At 46.3% G+C, this 20,354-nt stretch overlaps 1 protein-coding gene across 1 annotated transcript in view; it reads right to left on the bottom strand.

The window, feature by feature from the left end:
* Positions 1 to 20,354, bottom strand: part of Ccn (cellular communication network factor protein Ccn) — a 396,915-nt gene that overhangs the window by 81,801 nt on the left and 294,760 nt on the right. The window contains exon 3 of the mRNA XM_089577567.1: positions 10,626 to 11,170. Coding sequence (XP_089433693.1) covers positions 10,626 to 11,108 — 483 coding nt within the window. The 5' untranslated portion in view covers positions 11,109 to 11,170. The remainder of the gene's footprint in view (positions 1 to 10,625; positions 11,171 to 20,354) is intronic.

Genomic DNA, 20,354 nt, shown 5'->3' with positions numbered 1-20,354 from the left:
TTTAATTCTAATTAAATATTTTCGCTTTACTCGGCGTGATTTACGCCATAAATATCCTTAGTATTTCTGCGCCATTTCAGTACAAATAATAGTGAGTGTGGTGCGACTTTATGCTGCATACAATAATGCCTTTTATGAAATGCGTATGAACGAGACTTTCAAGCAGAACTGCTCCTATAATCATGTCCATTGTATGGTAAAGAGCAAGTTTTTCCAGCGTAACTGGAGCGCATGCTCACAAACGAAATATGAAAAAGACAATATCGCTAATACGTGCACCTCTTCCAATGTGCCTCTGCGCTGAAGCCAGGCTTGTAAGATTAGTTTTGTGGGTGTATTCTTGGGAAACAAATTTTTGGCGGGTCCCTCATTAAATAGGACTCTGCCAAACAGTGATGAAGCATTATTAGTTTTCTGTCTTGATGTCCTGATAAATCCCTCGCGTAGTTCCTTACGCTATGTGTTGTAAAAAAAAAATGTCCCCTTTAGTGACGTTCTTGTCCAAAAGTCGTTTCGACGCGCTTACCTACAGGAATCTATTTCCTTGCGGCAAATCTGCACTGTACGTTACAGAAAAGAAGTGAACAAAGAGTTTTCTCAGTCTGGAGGGCTTTTCCTCACGGAGCCAACGACAGCAAAACCGACCTGAGAAGCGAATCTCTCCAAGAGGCGATGCGAGTACAGGCGAGCACCTCTTCACCACCACCAGCTAAGAAATAGAAAACGAAGAACAGCACGAAAGCAGACAGCTCTTCATCACTGGCCAGCCAAGAGCAAAGAACGCGAGTTTTTCCCCTCATTCAAGGTCGCAGCACGCACTACGGCGCGGGGATAAAGAACGCCTCAGATTGGAACCGTCGGGCCGGAACGTCCCCCGCGGCGAGCGGCCAATAAGAGCGTACGGCAGAACTGTGCCAGCCACAGTCGGGCTTCTGCTGCTGCTCAAGCGGTGCTTCCTGACAATGCCGGGGCTGCCTCGTGGCTGCCTCCTGCAGGGGAGAGGAGCGAGAGGCCAAAGCAGGCGTATCGCGCGCGCGGTCGTGCAGCACATCACGGCGCCTGACTTTGACTCGACCTCGCCGTCGTCTTCCTCGCCGTCGCACGGTGACGGCCGGTCGAGAACTTCATCGGGACGCGCCCCGGTGGCTGCGCAGATCCCCGACGTGGCTCTCTGTTTTGTCTTCTGTTTCTCTTGTCTTTCGAACGGCGTCGGGAGCCAGAAAAAAACGACGCTTCTCGCGCCGTGGGAAGAGATGGAAAGCCACGCAAAGGTGAGGAGGGGATGGTCTTTGAAAGATAGCGACTGATTATTGTCGCCACCTATATTCCCGCCAGAGCCGACCGAGCAACGAACTAATCAACCGAATAAACCGCTTCCTCGACTTAACCATGACACGCCCCGTCTCACAATGTGAGCGCACTCACGAGGGAGACCTGTCATGACGAGCGAATGGCTTCTCTTTCGCGGCCAGAGAGAGGCCCGGGGCCGCATTTCGTAACGATTCGTTCTCCGATCCATCATTTCGCTCCTCTCCCTCGGTCACAGCGGCCTTTGGTACCAGAGGCAGCGACATACATCGCTTGCTGTAGCTATCAGGTCTGACGTCACCGGCGCCAGAGACTAATAATAGAGGGGCGACAGGATGGATCACGCAAGGAATCGTTGCGAAATAGAGCCCCAGGGTTACCAAAGTAGCTAATTCGCAGCTGTCTTCCCCGCATAGACCTGAAAGGCGTTGCACGATGAGACGCGCTGCTAGACTTTCGCACAGTACTGAAGTGGGCAAAAATCTTGTGCAAAGAGGGGTAGATAAAATTTTGCTTCTTTTGTGCAGCAGATTTTATCTCCAAGCTAACGCGTTAGCGCAACGCTCATAACTGAATTATAGTAAGAGTTCTCTTTGTTACGGTATAACGATGCAAGCTATTTCTTATCCAGAAAAATTATTTGCTTTTTTCCGGTAATGCGCGCTAAAATGTAGAGACGGTTACCGAAGGGTCGTGCAACGTAACTGCAAAGCGTCCTTTGATAAGGTGTGTGTACCTGTTGTAGGTACCAACCTGCAAGCCCCTAGTCGCCTCTTCCTTAATTTGTTCATGTCTCTATTCAAACTCTCGGAATCAATATTACTGATGTGTGGAGACTTCAACGTTCAGAATGACGCTTGGGGTAGTAATCACCGCAACGCCCGCGGAAGGATTGTTGAGTGTGCTGCTGATAAATGTAACTTATCTATGTGCGCTGACCGACGGCTACCGACCTTTCTGAGCGGCTTCCGACATTCCACTTGTATAGATTTGACTCTTTTTACTTCGGACATTTTACCTGATGCGGGGTAGGCAACAGGTATTGAAACTCGGGGGAGTGACTAATATCACGTACTCGTAAAACACCCTCGCTTACGCTTTGAGGAAGGAGGGCGCCGAGTGAAATCTACCAACTGGAAGGCTTTTCATTTGAACGCATCTCAGCAAGTTGGCTCTTATATTGACATGGATGGTTTCACCCCGCTCTTACACGACAACTTGAGCTGTTGAACCAAGAAAGTCCCTATATAGGGAGAATTCACTAGCTCTGACGAGGAATATGAATGCCTGGGGGATGTTAGATGGCGAGCGGAAATGGCTTATCGTCGAACTAGTTCTTTGGAATCATATCGTGAATCTCAAAAGGTACACTCTGACATGCGTAGACGTCTGGAGAATTTAGGCAGAAATCGCTGGCGTGACTTCTGCTGCACACTGACCCCTGAGACACCAGTGCCAAGGATATGGATGACAATCCAGCTTTAAGTGCACCCGTCACGTAGAATAACCCTTTCTGAGCGCTAGCAATAGCTCGGGCACCTCGAGAAACAGTGTTTGCTGACGAATCTTGTCGGCTTATTACTCGTTCAAGCGCTTTAGTAGACTCCGAGGATTTTGTGAAATCAGCTACACATGTGCAACAAAAAGTAACCATTTGCTTTCATCATCATCGTCAAATAATTCATTAACCCTTAAGGGTCCCGTGGGGAAATTACATGGGGGGGGGGGGGGGGGCGTGGAGATACAAGTGTCCGACAGTCATTCATGTGAAAAGGCAAAAACTATCAGAGAAAACTAGGCAAAGCAAAAGAGTAACAAATTAATATAGTCACTCAAAGACAATGCGAAAAGAAGCATACAGAAATACACAGAACAGTAATACAATGTGTCCAAAAAAGTGTTTAATCGTTTTGCGCAACATTCTTATTTGGAGTATCAGTTTGCAACCGGGGAAGTGAAAAGCACACTTGCACTTGCATAGTCATGGTCCTGACGTCATTACGTACGACATTCTACTAAACCTTCAACCCAAGTAACAGCTGTACTGCTAAAAATGTTTAACGACCTGTCGTTCAAGTAGACTATGCCCCAAGCATTGAAGATTTGGTGTGTCATTCCTGTCTTAATGCCGTGCAAATCTCTCCTTCTTGCCTCTTTTCGCCCCGTGAGCCTAACGAGCTGCTTATGCAAAGTCATGGAGAAGGTGGCTGGGGCCAGGCTTCATTGGTGGTTTGACGAGGCTGGAGTTTTCTTGGAGTACATGACGAGCTCACGTAGGCGTCGATGCACAGTGGATGCGATCATGAACATTGTGACGTGTGGAGCACGAGTGAAGCCGTAGTAATGGCACCGTTTCAATATTTTTAGATATAAAACGGGCAGTTGACACTGTCAGTCGACACTGTCAGTCATGCTCATGTACACCTCAGCTTACTAGACATCAGTGTGAGTGCAAGGACACTGCGATGAATTTAAATATTCCTCAGTGATATAAAAACTTTCATGCAGATAATGACTGAAGAGAAAAGTGGAGAGCATAGCCCGATGCACGGAGTTACGCAGGGCAGTATACTGAGCCCTTTCCTTCTCCACTGCGCTAGAGCGGATTTACCACAAAGGCTCCCGCCTAGTCTGCAGTGTTGTCTGAACGCTGGTGATGTCTTTATTTGGGCTTCTGGTCCAGCAACGAGTTTTATCCAACCACTCTTGCAAAATGGCCTAGACGTCATAGAACATTTTTTTTAATAAAGAGGGATGATGCGTTCGCATGTGAAAACCGCAGCGCTGTTTTTCACCCGAAAACAGCTAAAAGGTATCCGTCTCTGTCTGGAAGACTAACTGTCGATTACTCAACCGACAACTGTCTTGGCCCGCACAGGTCAAAGCTCAAGAAGATGAGGTGAACTCAGTGGCAAATGTGCTTCGCAGAATTGCTGGTTCGTCCTGGGGCAGTTCAACGCCACCTCTGTCCGAAGTGCGCAATGCTCTCAAACTACAAAAGTTTGCGTCCTCTGCCCCGATACTTCACGACCTTTCGCAAACCACAGAACAGCGCTTACAGACGCTCATAGCTACAGGTCATCGGGTGTGTTCGGGCTTGCCGCAAGCGCCTGCTAGCTCTCTGGCTACTGCAGAGGTACGGCAGCGTCCATTTCAAGTCTTGCGAGCAGATGAGACTTGCCTGCACAGCTTGAGACTTGCCAGTCCGTCTAATGTCCCAACATGAAGACTCGTTAGTTTCCGCGCTGCAGGATCGTAATGGAAACGAAATTCAAGTGTTTCTAAAACACCGACAGCATCTTCCAAATTATGAATATTGGATAGGAGATAAAACGTACAGTCAGGCCGGAATGAAACGCGAACACGCATATGTCATACATTTCTGCTTTGCAGCGAGATATTCCTTTACAACCTATTCTCGATTATGCATTTCAGTAGGCCCTTTACCCAGGCACATGAATCAGGCTAGTTGTACACTTCAGCTGAAAGTAGGCAGGTAAAATATTTGGTTTTCTTGACATGCTCTGTTCGTGTTTCATTCCGGCCTGACTGTACCTTCCATGGCTCCTGTTGACTCCTAAGACCGAGTTTTCGGTCAAAGGAGTAATCAGAAAGCGTTATATGATGGTATTTGCTTCTAACCTGTTAACCATGTACTATATATACATTTGGTATCCTGGTCACAATCATGTCTATACTGATCGCCCAAGACTTACATACTCGCAGACATCTCCATTCGTAATGTCTGAGATGAATGAAGGATGAGCAGTTAATTGGCTCACTCAACAGTGTCAGCGGCAGCTGAGATATATACAATTTATGTTGCAATGCAGTTCATAGTATCCGTAGGAGATCACGTAAGTGGATGATCTTATGCGACTCGCAGGCTGCATTAATATGCCTCGACAGCCCATGTTCTGCAGCGTGGAAGAAAAGTTTAGTTTACGAAACGCTAAAAGAATTCCCCAAGGCATCGAAGACGCAGCATTTAGTAATGTTTCAATGGATACCCTGGCATTGCTTTATCCAATGAAACACTGGCGCAGATATAGCGGCCAGGCAAGCTCATGCTAATGCTTCAATTTCTGGCCTACCATTATCAGGATGTGAAATTCGCAGTCTTTTAAGAGGCACGCGAGTAAGTTTGAGCGAGAACATGTGGTTCCAGCCAAATTATATAAGTTCTTACCTTTATTAATTTCACCCGCTCTTACGGTTTACAATCCCAACAGAAGTCTAGAGACTCTCATTCACCGCTTACGATTTTGAACAGCCTACGCGAATCGCTTTCTACATAGAACTGGGTGTGCAGACAATCCAAGATGTGCATGTGGTCACGAGGATGAGGATGAGCCTCATCTGACAGTTTTAGGACACTGATCAGTTTCTGACAGCATGACAGTTTTAGGACACTAAAGAGGGACTGGACCACCTTTGATACAAGGCTTTTCAATCTTCATACGGTATTAGGTCCATGATCGACGCATGCGCTCCAGAAACGGGTGACCATAACACTGGAATCTTTCCTTAAGGACAGTGGCATCCTCCGGAAGTACTAGATATTGCCTGCGTAAATTCTGTCATTGTTAACCTCGGCACGTGCTGCCCGGTGTCGTGGCAACCATTTATGTGTGTTTTTATTATAAATGAGATGTACGTGATATTGTCATTGATTCTGAGCACTCTCTAATGTCCTGGAAATTAATTGTGTTTTTATTATGTATCTGATGTAGGGATATCGTTATTGGTGCAGCTCATTGTTTCTTTTTCATTTATTGAATTTGTGGTTTTTATACCGTTTGGTGCGATTAGTAGATGTCATTGCTTTTAGTATATCCTCATCTTATATCACTAGGCAATATCATTACTTATCGTTTATTTCTTTATTTTATGTTAATATTTCTGGCTTTTCGATTGTATTATTTGACTTGTGGATTGTGTGTATGTAGCTGTGCTTTGTTGAGCGTTATGTCGCCAGTTCAAGTGTTTTTCTTCATTAATGTGCAAAGGAGTAGCCGGAGCCATAATCAGGCACCATCATCTCCTTTTATAACCATGTTAATAAAAAAATATCACCAAAAGAAGTGACTCGTTCCATCGGTTACTTATGGTGCCTTAGTTTCGGCGGGACTTGAAAGGAAGTAAAGATGGTCGTGGAATTGAATTACATCCTAGTACTCCAACCTCAGCCTAACCAGCGTGGGACGTCATGGTTCTGCTCGTTAGCGCGTCGCCATTCCCGCCCTTTCAACGCGCTCTTACTGCGCTTCAATGTACCTCTTCCCTGTACCTCTCCTACCTCCCTCCCTTCCACAGTGCCGCGCATTCGAAGGCAGTTCTCGGCAACTCTTCCATACGATGTTCTTTTTTTCCTGACATGATAAAATGACCCGTTACCACCTTCACTTTAAGACTTCTCTTTATTGCCCGTTTCATCTCGCTTAGTTACTGCAAGTATCATTAAGCGAGCGCCGTATTATTTTCTGCAACAGCATAACGACCGTCGTTATGCCTACGTTCCATTCTGTGCAGAACGCATATGCGGACAGAGTTATTTCGGACTTCGTCAGGCGCACTTCTTGAATCAGCACCTGAAACGCGGTTTCGCGTTAGCTCCTAAGGCAGAACTAGGCAGGTCCGCACACAGTTTCGACGCGCCGCCGCGGTCGCTCAGTGGTTATGGTGCTCGGCTGCTGACCCGAAGGACGTGGGTTCGATCCCGGTCGTGGCGGTCGAATTTCGATGGAGGCGAAATTCTAGAGGCCCGTGTACAGTGCGATGTCAGTGGAGGTTAAAAAACCCCAGGTGGTCGAAATTTCAGGACCCTTCACTGCAGCGTCTCTCACAGCCTGAGTCGCTTTGGGATGTTAAACCCCATAAATCAACCAAGCAACGAAAATCCAGCCTACTGTAACAGACCGCGCGGCACGCAATCAATACTTTCGTTTTGGCGTGTTGGTTCACAACTGCGAAGCGTTCTGACGAAGGCGCGTTTATGTGCTTTCTCCTTCCCTGTCGTTTACACGCCGCCATCAGGTTACTTTACTGGCACACAAGAGCATGGGTTGCCGTTTTTAAATACCTCTATCTTAGTTATAAAAGATAACCAAGCGGCACAACCTTTTTATCCCGAGTAAGACGAAGCAACGGCAATAAACTGAATCGTTGCGGATGCTTTCACTGCACGCGGCGAGGTACACTGCCGTTAACTTGTGCACGATGTCCAAGTGTTACGGAGGGTCGGAAGCGCACTAGGGCACTTAGCCCATGTTTTAAAACAAAGCACTGTAATGAGAACAGTCGAGTGATTCACGCGCCATGGCAACAACAACAAAGAATTGTGTTACTGGCATGCAAATTGTTGCACGCGGACGAGAGTGCCATAACTAAGAGGCAGTGCCACCTCTCAGCTCGCTCCATTGGACGCCTGTTAAAATATCGCCTTCAAGTGATTTCTGCTTTCTTGTGAGCTTGGGCAAAACAGTTTCGTTAAGGCCAGGATCGACCGACTGAACAGCACACAAATCGGCTCGAATTCTTCTTCAGTTGTCAACGAACGTTTAGCACTGAAGCGGGCGGGAATTGCACTAATGAAAGGTGAGTAAATTTGTGACACTGAAAAGAAAACAACACGTGAAAACCAAAGCAACGAGCGGAAAAAAAAATGTGTAGAAAGAAAGAGGTCCGCTTCCTGGCGCTCGCATGCACCTGTCGGAGTTCGTAAATAATTCAGGGAGGCGCAGTATTCAAGAAAAAAATATTTTCAGCAGTAAAAAAATAGTACGCAGCAGTTTTCCCCGCGACGATGCATAAGCTTGAACCTTAAATGCAAACGCCGTTTCCTTACATTTTTTTTTCTTTCACAAACTACACTTACTCTCTAGCAAGACTTGTCACAACGCGCCGGTATCTCAAGTAATCCTTGTTACTGTCAAAACACCGCTACATGGACTTAAACAGAAAGCGGTACAGGCGAGAATATTCATATTTTTGTTTTCTATGACACTCTTTGAGACTAAGATTATGAGCAAGCAAATTGCAAGTGTTTATTGTCGTTAGTTTAATAAAGCATATCATCACTCTTTTACTCCCTAGAATATTTATGAAAAATTTGTTCGCTCTTCGATAAATGCCCTAACGTTATTAACACCTGAATGAGCGAGCAAAAACAGGCAATCGTCAGAGCCTTGGACAAAGATGATGAGCATGGACCAACAAAGATGAAAGGTAACTGCCCCATACGAACACGTAGAGTTAAGGGGGTGACGGGAGCGCGCATCATATAGGTTGAAATAGTACATGTATTGGTGCAAGAAAAGAATAAATATTAAAAGAGAAATAAATAAAAGCTTCGCGGGTAAATAAGCTAACGGCGTTCCCCAGAGGCAACAGCTTCCTTCTGCTCGACGTGGTGCAGCCGCTGAGTCGGCGGAGCAACTGATTTCGCGCACCGTGGCAGACAAGCTTCCTGCTTCATTCATTTTAATGCGCACCATGCAGGAAGTCAAAGAAAAAAAAAACCTGTAAAAGAGGAAAGCGATCTGAAAGCAATGCTGGCGAGAATGAAAAAGCCTTCTGAGAAAGGTTGTCTTGCTGTTTGTTTGTTTTTTGAGCAAGTGAAAATAGAAAGAAAGGACGAAGGACGAAGGAAACAGTAAACAGCTGCCTCAAAAACGCATTGTACTTTCCATATGAAAAGGCATTCGCTCAAGCATTTGACGTCGCCTTTCTTTTCGTTTTGTTTCCTTCATTACCGTGTTTGCGAATGTTTACGTGTTCTTGACGCCTTTTCGTTCCTCATTGGATGAAATATGTAGTGTTGAGAAATTGGTTCTTTTCACCGTTGATGCTTTTAACATTCCATTACTCTCTGTGTTTTATTTATTTTTTTTATCTTGCTAGTGGATCTTGTAGCGTCCGGGTGGTGCTCTGAGGCCTAGGACTTAGCCAAATAATTAATTTCGAGTGACACAATTCTGGAACGCTTCCCTCGATCTGCAGTCTACAGACCACACAGTCTTACACCCCCCAACATATTGCCTTTCCCGAGTGGCTAAGGTCTCTGCTCCTTATAGCCACCAAGTCTTTTACTGGTTGTCCTAGCCCTATCTGGGGCAGAAAGAAATCTGAAAGATAATCAAGTATCATTATGTTCTGACATTAAGGTGTGTCAAACAATATCAGAACGTCGAACTGTTTTCTAACGCAAAGCCGTTACTTGTCCGAATAAAAAGATTTTGTGTGCTGTTCACGTACAGATGGTGCTGTGAAGTTCTCATACTTGAATATCAAAAACACGTAACCCCGTTCTTTGCGACGAAGCGCAGCTTGTGATGGATATACTGACGTTCGAGCACCTTCCGAACATCCGGTCAATTTAATCGGTGCCGCCCGTAGCCTTACGAACAAGCTTCGCTGCCTAAATTTCCCCTTTTAGGATTCTTTTCTAGATTTTCATAGCCCTTAAAGCAACGACGGAAAAGAATTTAAAGATGGTCTAAAACTGTATCGGCCTGAAACATCTCTCATTCAACCTGCTGTCGAAATATGAATTTATCTTCTCCATTTCTCGTTGATCATTCGTTATCCATATTCTGCTGTCTGGGCTAATATTTTTTTTCTTTTTCATATTAGATGTGTCTGCTCAATTTAAAACTCGCACATGCTGCACTACTGTGAGATTAAGGGCATAAACAGCGCAGTCACTCTCCTTTAATCCTATCCAACATTGGCGCATAACGTTGAAGAAAAGAGCTGGAACGTTCTCATTTTGCAGGGGCAAAAATCCGCCGAGTGTGAGTGGTGTTATCATCTCGCGATCTGATTTAAACACACAATTAAGGCTCAGAAACCTTGCATTCTTTTTACTTCAGCTGATGCTGTTGGTCTATATACCGCAGGGAGATTTCCGCATGGACTGGAACGCTTTTGCTTCCACCTTTCAGCGAAAGTTTTCGCCGAATTTATGAAGTAGTAGACATATCAAATCCCATGAAGCAGCAGTGGGCAGTATAGCAACCACTAAAGCGCTCGTTTTAACGTGAACACACGCGCAGCTGTGGTCAACAAACAGCAAGACCTTCCAGCCCAAACATCATCCGCCTGACGATCAAATATTTTATCAATGCTTTACGATTCGAAAGTGCTCCATGGGTTCGCGCAAATGAGAACACTGCACGATTTCTCTGGCGCAACAGCGTTACGCTTATGGGCTTGCCGAAGCCAAAGAGGACGAGAGTGCTGCTGTGAAAACATAGCAGCACTCTCGGCTTTGAAGAGCATAACAAACGAACGCCCAAACAAAAAAGTGTTCTCACCCTGTGACCTGTCCTGGTGCCGTTTACTGTGATGTTTGTCTTCCCTGCTCGGATGGTGTACTCCACGGGGACAGCCGGCGGTCTCGAGGCCACCTGCGTCGGCCACCAGGAATCTGGCTGCGAGGCTGCCGTTGCCGTGGTTGTATCGGTCTCCGCGGCCGCAGTCGTCGGCACTTCTTCGCCATCCGAAGTCGATGCCTCTGCGGCGTCGTTGTTGGAGGTGCGTGCCGCCTCCGCCGAGGAGCCGTCGCGCCCGGAATCAATGCCTTCAATGCAGCCGGTGCCATCGGGGCATCGCGAGGAGTCTTGCGTCGGGCCGGCGTAAACGGAATAGTCGAGAGAATTGTCGTCTAGCTGCGCGCGGGCATGGTGCGTGCAGCTCGTTAAGCAGGCCACCAGCAGGATGGTCATATGGATTCTGGGAGGCGCACGAGCCGCGTCTGAGGAGCGGTACCGGGCCACCATTGCCCTCTTCTGATCCATGGTTGAAGAGAGGTGCACGTTCAGCCTGCTAACAGCAGTGCGGCGAAGGTGGGCTTCACGGTCTGAAAAGAGCGAGAACAGCAGGGACAAGTCTCAGTCACTCAGTGTGCCGCGAAAGCAAAATTCCGAAAACTTTTGTGGCATATCTCAGATATGCCTAAAAGTACGCCAAACCTTAAGTTCCTGTACCCAGTACGTTGTAATAGACCAAAGTTCTTTTGTCAACCCATTAACATTCAACTTATGGCGTGTCTTCAAGAGCTTGCCATTGCTGTAAGGTACGACCGTGGCCAGGACATATTCTTCAAAGCTCTTTTTTTTTTAAGTTACAGAAATGAAACTCACTCCCACAGGCTGTGGTGAGCCATAAACCTTCGAACCTGTATTTAAGCTCCATGCCTCCCGCAAAAATGTCGTGTAGGTACTGCTGGTTTTCTTTGGGGAAAGGCTGAAGTGCGAGGGAAATAATTGGGAATTGTCGTGTTCAGAAATCTATAAAATGATGTGTTGCTCAATAAAGAGATTATAAACAACCCAATCTAAGGTGAGTCACGATAGGTTGGTTGCCTTACAATCTCACGAGTAGAGAAAGTGTGCTCAGGTCACCAGAAATGGCTACTTCTTCTGAGCTTTCGCTTAAAACGAACAATTCAGGGCTCTCTCTGCGGCCACGGGCGCCTGAAGAGCGCTCGTGCTGGTGCTGTGGCGGTCTATACTGAAGCCCATCATTGGTGAGCTCTTCACAAAAGCTCTTCGCTACAAAATAGGCTCTTCATGAGAGCAAAGACAGCGGACACTTCGAGCATACGCCGCGATAGCCACTCCTCGTCCTTTTTTTTTTTTGGCGTTGCAGATGATGGCGATTTTGAGATAAGCAATTTTATTCGCTGCTCCTTGTAAATTATTTTTTTTTTGAAGTAGCGGCATCAGAGCGTGATAAAAGGAAGCACGCGCTGCACTGGGCCAATTTTTTTACAGTGGCGCATCGGTAATAGAAGTAACACCATAAGGAAGCAAGTCATCAAACTGCATAAAAATGCTGCATTTGTGTCGTGAAAGGTGGCCGCCTAGTCATTTGACTCGAGATTTTTTTACTTCATGGTTGATGTTCCTCATTAGACGGCCCTATTACGAAATGCGCACTCACTTGCGTTAAAATTGGCGTTCTCAGCTAAGGTCATCGGTTGCAAAAGAAAGAGAAAAATGCCTTTTTTAATACACGGTCCTACATGTTGCAGCAGAATTCAGCACTCACTCTCATCGTTTTGACTAGAGTGGAATATTGAATAACATATCGAAGTATTTTTCAGATATCAAAGGGATGAAAGAACACATCGACTTCTAGGAGAGTGTGGTTCAGTCAAATGCTAAAACCTGCCTGACAGAAAAAATTCTCCAGAGGCCCTCAATCTGGTAAACAATGGTCCCGCGCGGTCTATAGAAGAATATGGTTTGGTGTGGTGTATAGAGGTTTAACATTCCAAAGCGACTAAGGCTATGAGGAACGCCGTAGTGAAGGGCTCCGGAAATTTTGACCACTTGGGGCTCCTTAACGTGCACTGACATCGCACAGTACACTGGCTCTCGAATTTCGCCTCCACCGAAATTCGACCGCCGCGGCAGGGATAGAACTCGTGTCTCTCGGGTCACCAGCCGAGCGCTATAACCACTGAGCCACCACGGCCGATAATAGAAGAATATATTATGAATTTGTAAGGTTCACACATCACGGGCTAACAAAGATTTAAAGCTATTTGTTAGTGTCAAATGATCTTGCATTGGTGTTCGGTCAAGAAGCAGTTAAATGAAAGGCAGCACAGTACAGCGAGCAGTGTGCACACGCAGCGAAGAAAACACGTCACGCAGTGACACAAGAGCGAGGAAGAACCCTCTACTATATTCACAAAAGCCAGATCATATTCTGAGATTTCGCATTCGTAAAGAAATTTTATTCATTCGGCCGCAGCTTGTTTCTCTTAAAGAGGTGTAGGTGAGCAGCCAGTTTTATTTGGAGCGATATCTGCGTGAGGGACTTTAGTCCTGGTGAATGTAGGAGCAGGATGTAGTATTATGGCAAATTGGGCGAGTTAGGCGGCATTCATTTTGCAGGAATAAACGGAGCGTGGACAAGGACGCAGGATGAAGAAAAGTACAAAACACAAGCGCTGTCTCGCAACTAAAATTTTATTCGGGAGGTGTCAACATATATCAGCTGAGAATACGACGCACGTCCAGCAATCGTTAGTCAATCAACTAAGGAATCAACCATGACGCTCTTTGAAAAAATCTGTAACACATCAGGGGCTACCCAGAAAGCGTGCTTCGGCATCATACAGCATGAGAGATGGCGTGCTGTCATGGCGTATAGTATAAGGAATATTGGCCGCAGATTCAACAATAAAGTGTCATGCTTGGCACCCTTAAAGCTACAGCGCCTTTGGATGATGACGGGTGAACGTGTCGGTGAGAGGAAGAAAGCGCACCCCTTTAAATGCTCGGCGCAGCGCAGGTCGAGATTAGTGTGCGGTCGGTTGTGTACCATGTTCTATTCTCATATCAGAAGGCGTACATCGGACAGACCGGGCAATGTTTGAATATCTGCCTAAAAGAGCACAAAAATCGGTGTCAGACGTGTCGAAACACAACGCTGAGTGTGGCAAAAAGAACTGTAAACCAAAATTTAACGAGACCGGCACCGTGACCAACGCACGAGAGAGGCTGTGGAAGCTTTCTTGATCAAAAAGGAAACAGGCACGCTTATCAGCATGCCATCGACCATACTGTGCGATACAGAAGCACATTTCCTGGGTAGGCCCTGATATGTCACAGATGGTTTCAAAGAAAGTCATGGTTGATTCCTTAGTTGATTGCCTAATGATTGTTGCACATGCGCCGTTTTCTCAGGTTATACATGCTGATTCCTTCTGAATAAAATTTTAGTTCCTAGACAGCGCTTCTGTTGTGCAATTTTATTTGCCTTGCGTCCTTGTTCGCGCTCTTTTTATTCCTAGAAAATAAACTTTGTAGCTTAAGCCATCGCAATAGATTTAACAGAAGCAGTTCGCGTTCGCCGCCTTTCCAAAGATAGAATTCCTAAATGGGCTTGTGTTCTATGGAGCTTATGGGAAAAACGAATAATATGAACCATTACGGTATATATGACACATATGTCCTGGGGGCCTGAGCCGTATGGGGGTATGGTACATTTTCGGCCGTGATTGGGTGCCCTCCGGACCCGGCGATCTACGACCATATTGTACGACCATATTGTACACGTCTGCACTCATGAATATAGTTCTTCAACGCAGAGGCGAGCGGGAAGATTAAGAGGTTTATTTTTTTTTTTCGACCTCTGCAGTATTCTACGCAATGCGTATACATTGCGCAAGGTTCCTCGGCCAGGGATCTGATGATGAGAAGGAAGATTTTGCCACGGCAGAAGAAGGTGTTCGATGAATCCCATGGATTCTCCACAGGAAAGTACTGTGCTGTCGATAATTTTCATTCCAATTTTTGCGAGGAACAATTTGTGTACAGTTGTGAGTAAACTAAGAGGGAACAATCTTCTTGCACAAGACTACAAACTTTTCGGTTATTTCTGCACGACATTTGAGACCGACTTTTGGTTATTACAGGCCAAGAGGATACCTAGCTAGCAAACCGGAAAAAAAACTGTGCTGGTCACAGAGAATTTTGAAGTAATCAATAAATGAATGCTCAAAGTTTGCTCCCTCTCATACTGCTCACAACTGTACTTCATGTGGGAGACGGAATCTAGGCGTCACTGTTTACACACAGCGGCTGAGTTTAATTGGCGTGACGATTTGACGAACTGATCTAAAATAACTTCAAGAGCTCAGCGATAAGGCCAAAGCAAGTTTCTCTTGAAGTCTAGACATACTGATCGGTTACACGTGACGCGCATTGCTGCATGAGAGTGGTGCAACGTTGGCCTCGCATCGACCCTTAAATTTCAAGAAGGCGAATAATTACGGACAGAATTAAATCACGTCAGTCTTGAATGTTTACATGAGAACCACGGACAACGGCTGCATGTCAACGCAGACGGCTCAGTGAATCCCATAACTGCTTTGGGCTTCGTGGCCATCTCTGTAAGCTCTACAGTAACCTTAGTTCGGATATGTCACCAGACTTCATCGACAGGCCCAGAACTTTCTGCTCTTCGTGTCCGTGTCGTCGCCATTGAAGCTTATGAATCAAGAATTCCTCGAGCAGTGTTATATTTACACTGACTCAAAAGCAGCCCTCCAAAGCTTACAATTTGCTCTTCGCCGCGAGTCCCATGAACAACTGGTAGCGGAAATCCGAGGCCTACATCACTCTGGAATAAACAAACTACACGACGTAGCCTACCAATGGCTACCAGGGCAGAGCGGCATCGCAGGCAATCACCGCACGGACGAGGCTGCGCGAACTGCTCACCACGACGGTGATTTTAACGCTCAATTAAAAAGAGTAGCGCATAAGCCTGGGACAGAGGAATAGAAAAAGACAGGGCAAGAGCTAAGCACCCACTCGCATCAAGAGTTGACGTTTAGTGCGTGTGCTGTCTTCTTCTATCCCTTTGTCCCAGTCCTATGCGCTAGTCTTTGTAATTAATCGGGAACCACCAAATAGCCCAGCTTTCTGACTTGACAGCATTGTAACGCTGTTTACATGAACGTCGGGCCGAGTTGATTTATTTAGAGAAAAGCGACTTTTGAGAAGAAAAAGCGTGACTAGTCCTTTACTGCCTTCCTCGAAGTTTTTTCGCTTTTCCTTAAAAAGTGGACTCGACTCCACTTCTTTCGAGTTCATGAAAACATAGTAGGTGTGTCGATCCTAATTTCGAGGTTGGACAGAGCGGGCAGGCTTCAAGGTCTTGATCGGGAAATTACGCTCACTCGTGGAGTTCTTGGCAGTTTTCAAACTTACGTCTGCACTCTGTGAATCCTGACTTGCAGCTATGACTTCCACCCTCCTTACCATGACGTGAAGCAACCTTGGTGCGTCGCCTGTGCCTTAGCGTCGCATTCACAAACAAATACTCTTCTAAAATCTAGCAGCCCTTCATGCACCGGCCGCAGGTTTGACGAGATGATAGCATACGTTCTATCAGCACGCCCTGCATAGAGTGCCGGAAAGCAAACGCAATGCCGTGTGCTGGGGTGCCTTGATCCACGCCCGCTGACGGACATGAAGATTCTCAAGAAGTGGCCGTGGCGAGTGTTGGCGCAGAAGACCTGCCAGGCGCTGCTCTGTCTCTTGAGTTTCCGCGCCTGCACGATGGGCTCTGACTTTTCCGCATGCTTTTTGCTTACTGACTTCAAGTTTCTCTAACTACCTTTTCTCCTTCACCTTTATATTCCCTCTTCTCGTTCCACAGTGCAGGATACTGAATCGGTTTTTTTCTCCCGGTTAAGCTACCCCCCTCTAATCTTCCTCGGCCTTCTCACAGCAGCTTTATGCTCACTGAAATGCATTTTGTTGGACCTCAGCTGCCTTTGTGTAGGCCTTGCTTACCTCCTATGCCGCAGAAAAGCGACATTTGCGCAGGCTTATTTTAAGTGCACAAAATGAACAGGGGCGGGACAGATGACTCGGTCGGCTTGCAGACGTTTCGAGAAAATGACGTCTATTCATCTGACCTGAATCCTCCAGCCGAATCGTTGGCCAAAAGCTGAAGGTTCCCTCCCGCTCCTGGTTCATTTGCTGTCAATAATTGTATCTGCTCTGCCCTTTCTCTACTAAGCTAATTTTGGTCAATCGTGCAAACAGACTGTGTGAATCGACAGAAATGATCCAGCAAAGAAAGCCTGTGTGTGCACACTTCATGTGTGAACAGCGCGAGGCATTCATAACTGCACAAATTTCAGCTTCTATTACAATTCATACATGTAAACTAAATACAGTAACGCCTACATGCACCAGTGGACACTCAATATTGGAGTACACATAACACAATTGCATTACAAAGTGCGAAAGAAAACGAGCAAAATGTCGAGGAAGAGGCCCAGTCCACTAGCTAACGTTTCGACAGTAGGACCTCTTTTCTTGACAAAGACAAGTCTTGTGGGTTGTCAGGCATCTGCCGGCCTTCTATGCCTCACCTTCCGACGAAGGAAGCCAGACAGCCGCCACCGTAGCTCAGCTGGTAGACCGCTCCACGCTATACGCGGATGTTGTACTCCAGATCCCATCGGAGGCATGTGGTTGTGTATGTGTACTGTAAGTAATTATAATTTCTGTCTAAAATTATGACGCAGCTATAATCAATTGCACCACCATAATAAAGAAGAAAGTTTACGTTCGCCTGTGTTTTCTTGCAGTGACCACTGGCTTACTTCGTGAACGTATAGCAGAACTGTTTTGTTTGTTTGTTTGTTTGTTTGTTTGTTTGTTTGTTTGTTTGTTTGTTTGTTTGTTTGTTTCTTCCCCTGTCTCAGTTTTTCGCGCTGTACATAATGTTGAACGTATAGCAACCAGACCCTCATATGCTTACCCTCGTCTGCTGAAATACATGAAATTTTGTAGCTTCTGTAGCCTCACCCCACAGCCGCTAACCAGTCAATCCCCTCAGGACGACCCAATTATCCTAGAGCCGCGCAGCTCGTAAAATAGCCCTCTTTAATCGGTCTGCACTCGAGATGCGTCATTTCTAAGCATGCTGACTTCCACAATTTCGAAATCCCCCTTTTTTCTCCAGTCACCCCGCATTGTTGGTAGCTCAGTGGACGTGGCATTGTGGTGTGGCGGACCGGTTCGCAAGTACGGTTCGCGGTCGCGGCAAACCCTTTTCACTGCAGCAAACAGCACAGTACTCGTTCAGAAAGTATACCTGGCGGACTAAAACATCCCGAATTCATTGTTACGGCGTGGGCAACATCTCATGTATGCCTCAAAGAAATACTGTAACTTAAAAAAGTAAAGCACATCAACTAATAATGTGGCACTTTTGTACATCTTGCTACAAGCTAGTGCCAGCAAGTCAATCTGGCTCTTCGCGTCTACCTTCCCCTTCGGCAGCGTTGCGACCACGAAGGTGAAACTTGTCGTTTGCTCGACGTCACGCAGCCTGATCTTGGCGCGTCCCAGCAAGCGCATGCCCCGTCAGGATATGGATTCATCTCTTGGAATGACGAGACGGTTACAATTCTTGTGAAGGTGAGGCCCGTGCCTCCCACTGTTACGGCTGAATAAATTACATGGAAGATTTTTATAAGACAGGAAGATATTTATATCGATTGCACAGCTACTATAATTCCCCATAAAATCAGCAATAAAATTCCAAAAAAATTCAGGGGGCACTTTGACTGTCTAAAGTGGGTAGAGGCGGAAGCGTTTTCCGCACCACCTTCGCTGTTTCTGTGGCACTGGTGGCGTCACATATATTTGAGTACTAATTACTAAGTGATGGCAAATCACTAATTAATTGTTAATTACTGATTAATGCCTGAATACTAATTAACTGCTAATTAATAACGCTTAAGCTTCGCCTTTAGGAGTGGAACGCGACAGCGCGTTGTAGCGCTGCCAGGGAGTCCACGGAACGCCACCACCCGTTCGGCGCGATGCCTTGCCCTTTGAACGCAACGCTTTTTGAGGAAAGGAAATGGCGCAGTAATTCTCTGTCATCTCGGTGGACACCTGAACCGCACCGTAGAGGAAGGGAGGTGGGAGTGAAAGAAGATAGATAAAGAGGAGCCGTTATAAAGAAAATGAAAATTGTATTTGAGGAAAGGAAATTACGCAGTAACTGTCTCATATATCTCGGTGGACACCCGTCAAAATTCAGGGGGGCACTTTTTTGACCTTATGTGTGGTCACTGATGTGTGCTTAAGATGTTAAGCTTCGCCCCTAAGAGTGGAACGCGACAGCGTCTTGCAACGCTGCCAAGGAGTCCATAGAACGCCATCGCCCATTCGGTTCTACGCCTCGCTCGTCGGTAAATTGGTTTTTGAGGAAAGGAAATGTATCTGTCTCTCATTTGTCGGTGGACACCTAAACCTCGCCGGAAGGGAATGGAGGAGGATGAGAGTGAGTGAAGACACCGTATTCACTAGACGCGCCTTTGTTCATTCCAAACCATTGAGCTGGCATGGCGGAGTGGATAGCGTGTTCGTCTCTCACGCCGGAGACCGGGGTTCGATTCCTGAGCTCGACCAATTTCTTAATCGCTTTTATTTATTTATATGGCCTGACTAGTAAAGCTAATTAGGCTAATTCGGTAATTAAGCAATTAACTAAGCTCAGTCCCACTTACTTGGAGCATCACTATACGATCCCTTCAATTGGTTGTATGGTTACTAGCCAAAGTGCAATTGGCCCCGTTTGAAATTCGCGCACTGTGACGTCACGACCGTTTCCACCAATTGAAAAGCGTGACATTTTCTGTCGACAACTGCTGCTTACAACGATGAGACATTGAAGGCTTCCGCCTTAATACGGAAAGGTGTCAGGCAGGGAGACACGATCTCGACAATGCTCTTCGCTGCCTGCTTACCGGAGGTATTCCGGGGCATGAAATGGGAAGAGTTGGGGATAAGAGTTAATGGAGAATACCTGAGCAATTTGCGATTCACTGATGACATTGCCTTGCTAAGCAACTCAGGACAAGAACTACAAAGCATGATCAATGAGTTAGACAGGCGGAGCAGAACGGTGGGGCTAAAAATTAACATGCAGAAAACCAAAGTAATGTTCAACAGCCTAGCAAGGGAACAGCAGTTCGCAATTGGTAGCCAGGTGCTGTAAGTAGTAAGAGAATATGTCTACTTAGGGCCGGCAGTGACCGCACATCCGGATCATGAGAAGGAAATAACTAGAAGAATAACAATGGGGTGGAGCGCATATGGCAGGTTCTTTCAGATCAAGAATGGTAGTTTACCAATATCCCTCAGAAGAAAAATATACATCATCTGTATCTTCACGGTACTCACCTATGGGGCAGAGACATGGAGGCTAACAAAGAGGGTTCACTTTAAGTTAATAACAACGCAGCGAGCAATGGAAAGGAAAATAATAGGTGTAACGTTAAGAAATCGGAAGAGGGCGGAGTGGGTGAGGGAACAAACGCGGGTTAAAGACATCCTAGTTGAAATCAAGAGGAAGAAGGGGGCTTGGGCAGGGCATGTAATGCGAAGGCAAGATAACAGCTGGTCCGTAAGGGTAACGGAGTGGATCCCAAGAGAAGGCAAACGTAGCAGGGGACGGCAGAATGTTAGGTGGGCGGGTGAGAGTAAGAA

Source organism: Amblyomma mixtum, chromosome 3 (genome assembly GCF_055824585.1).
Source record: "Amblyomma mixtum isolate Tamu chromosome 3, ASM5582458v1, whole genome shotgun sequence".
Classification (NCBI taxonomy): Eukaryota; Metazoa; Arthropoda; class Arachnida; order Ixodida; family Ixodidae; genus Amblyomma; species Amblyomma mixtum.
This window is presented reverse-complemented; position numbering and strand designations above follow the sequence as displayed.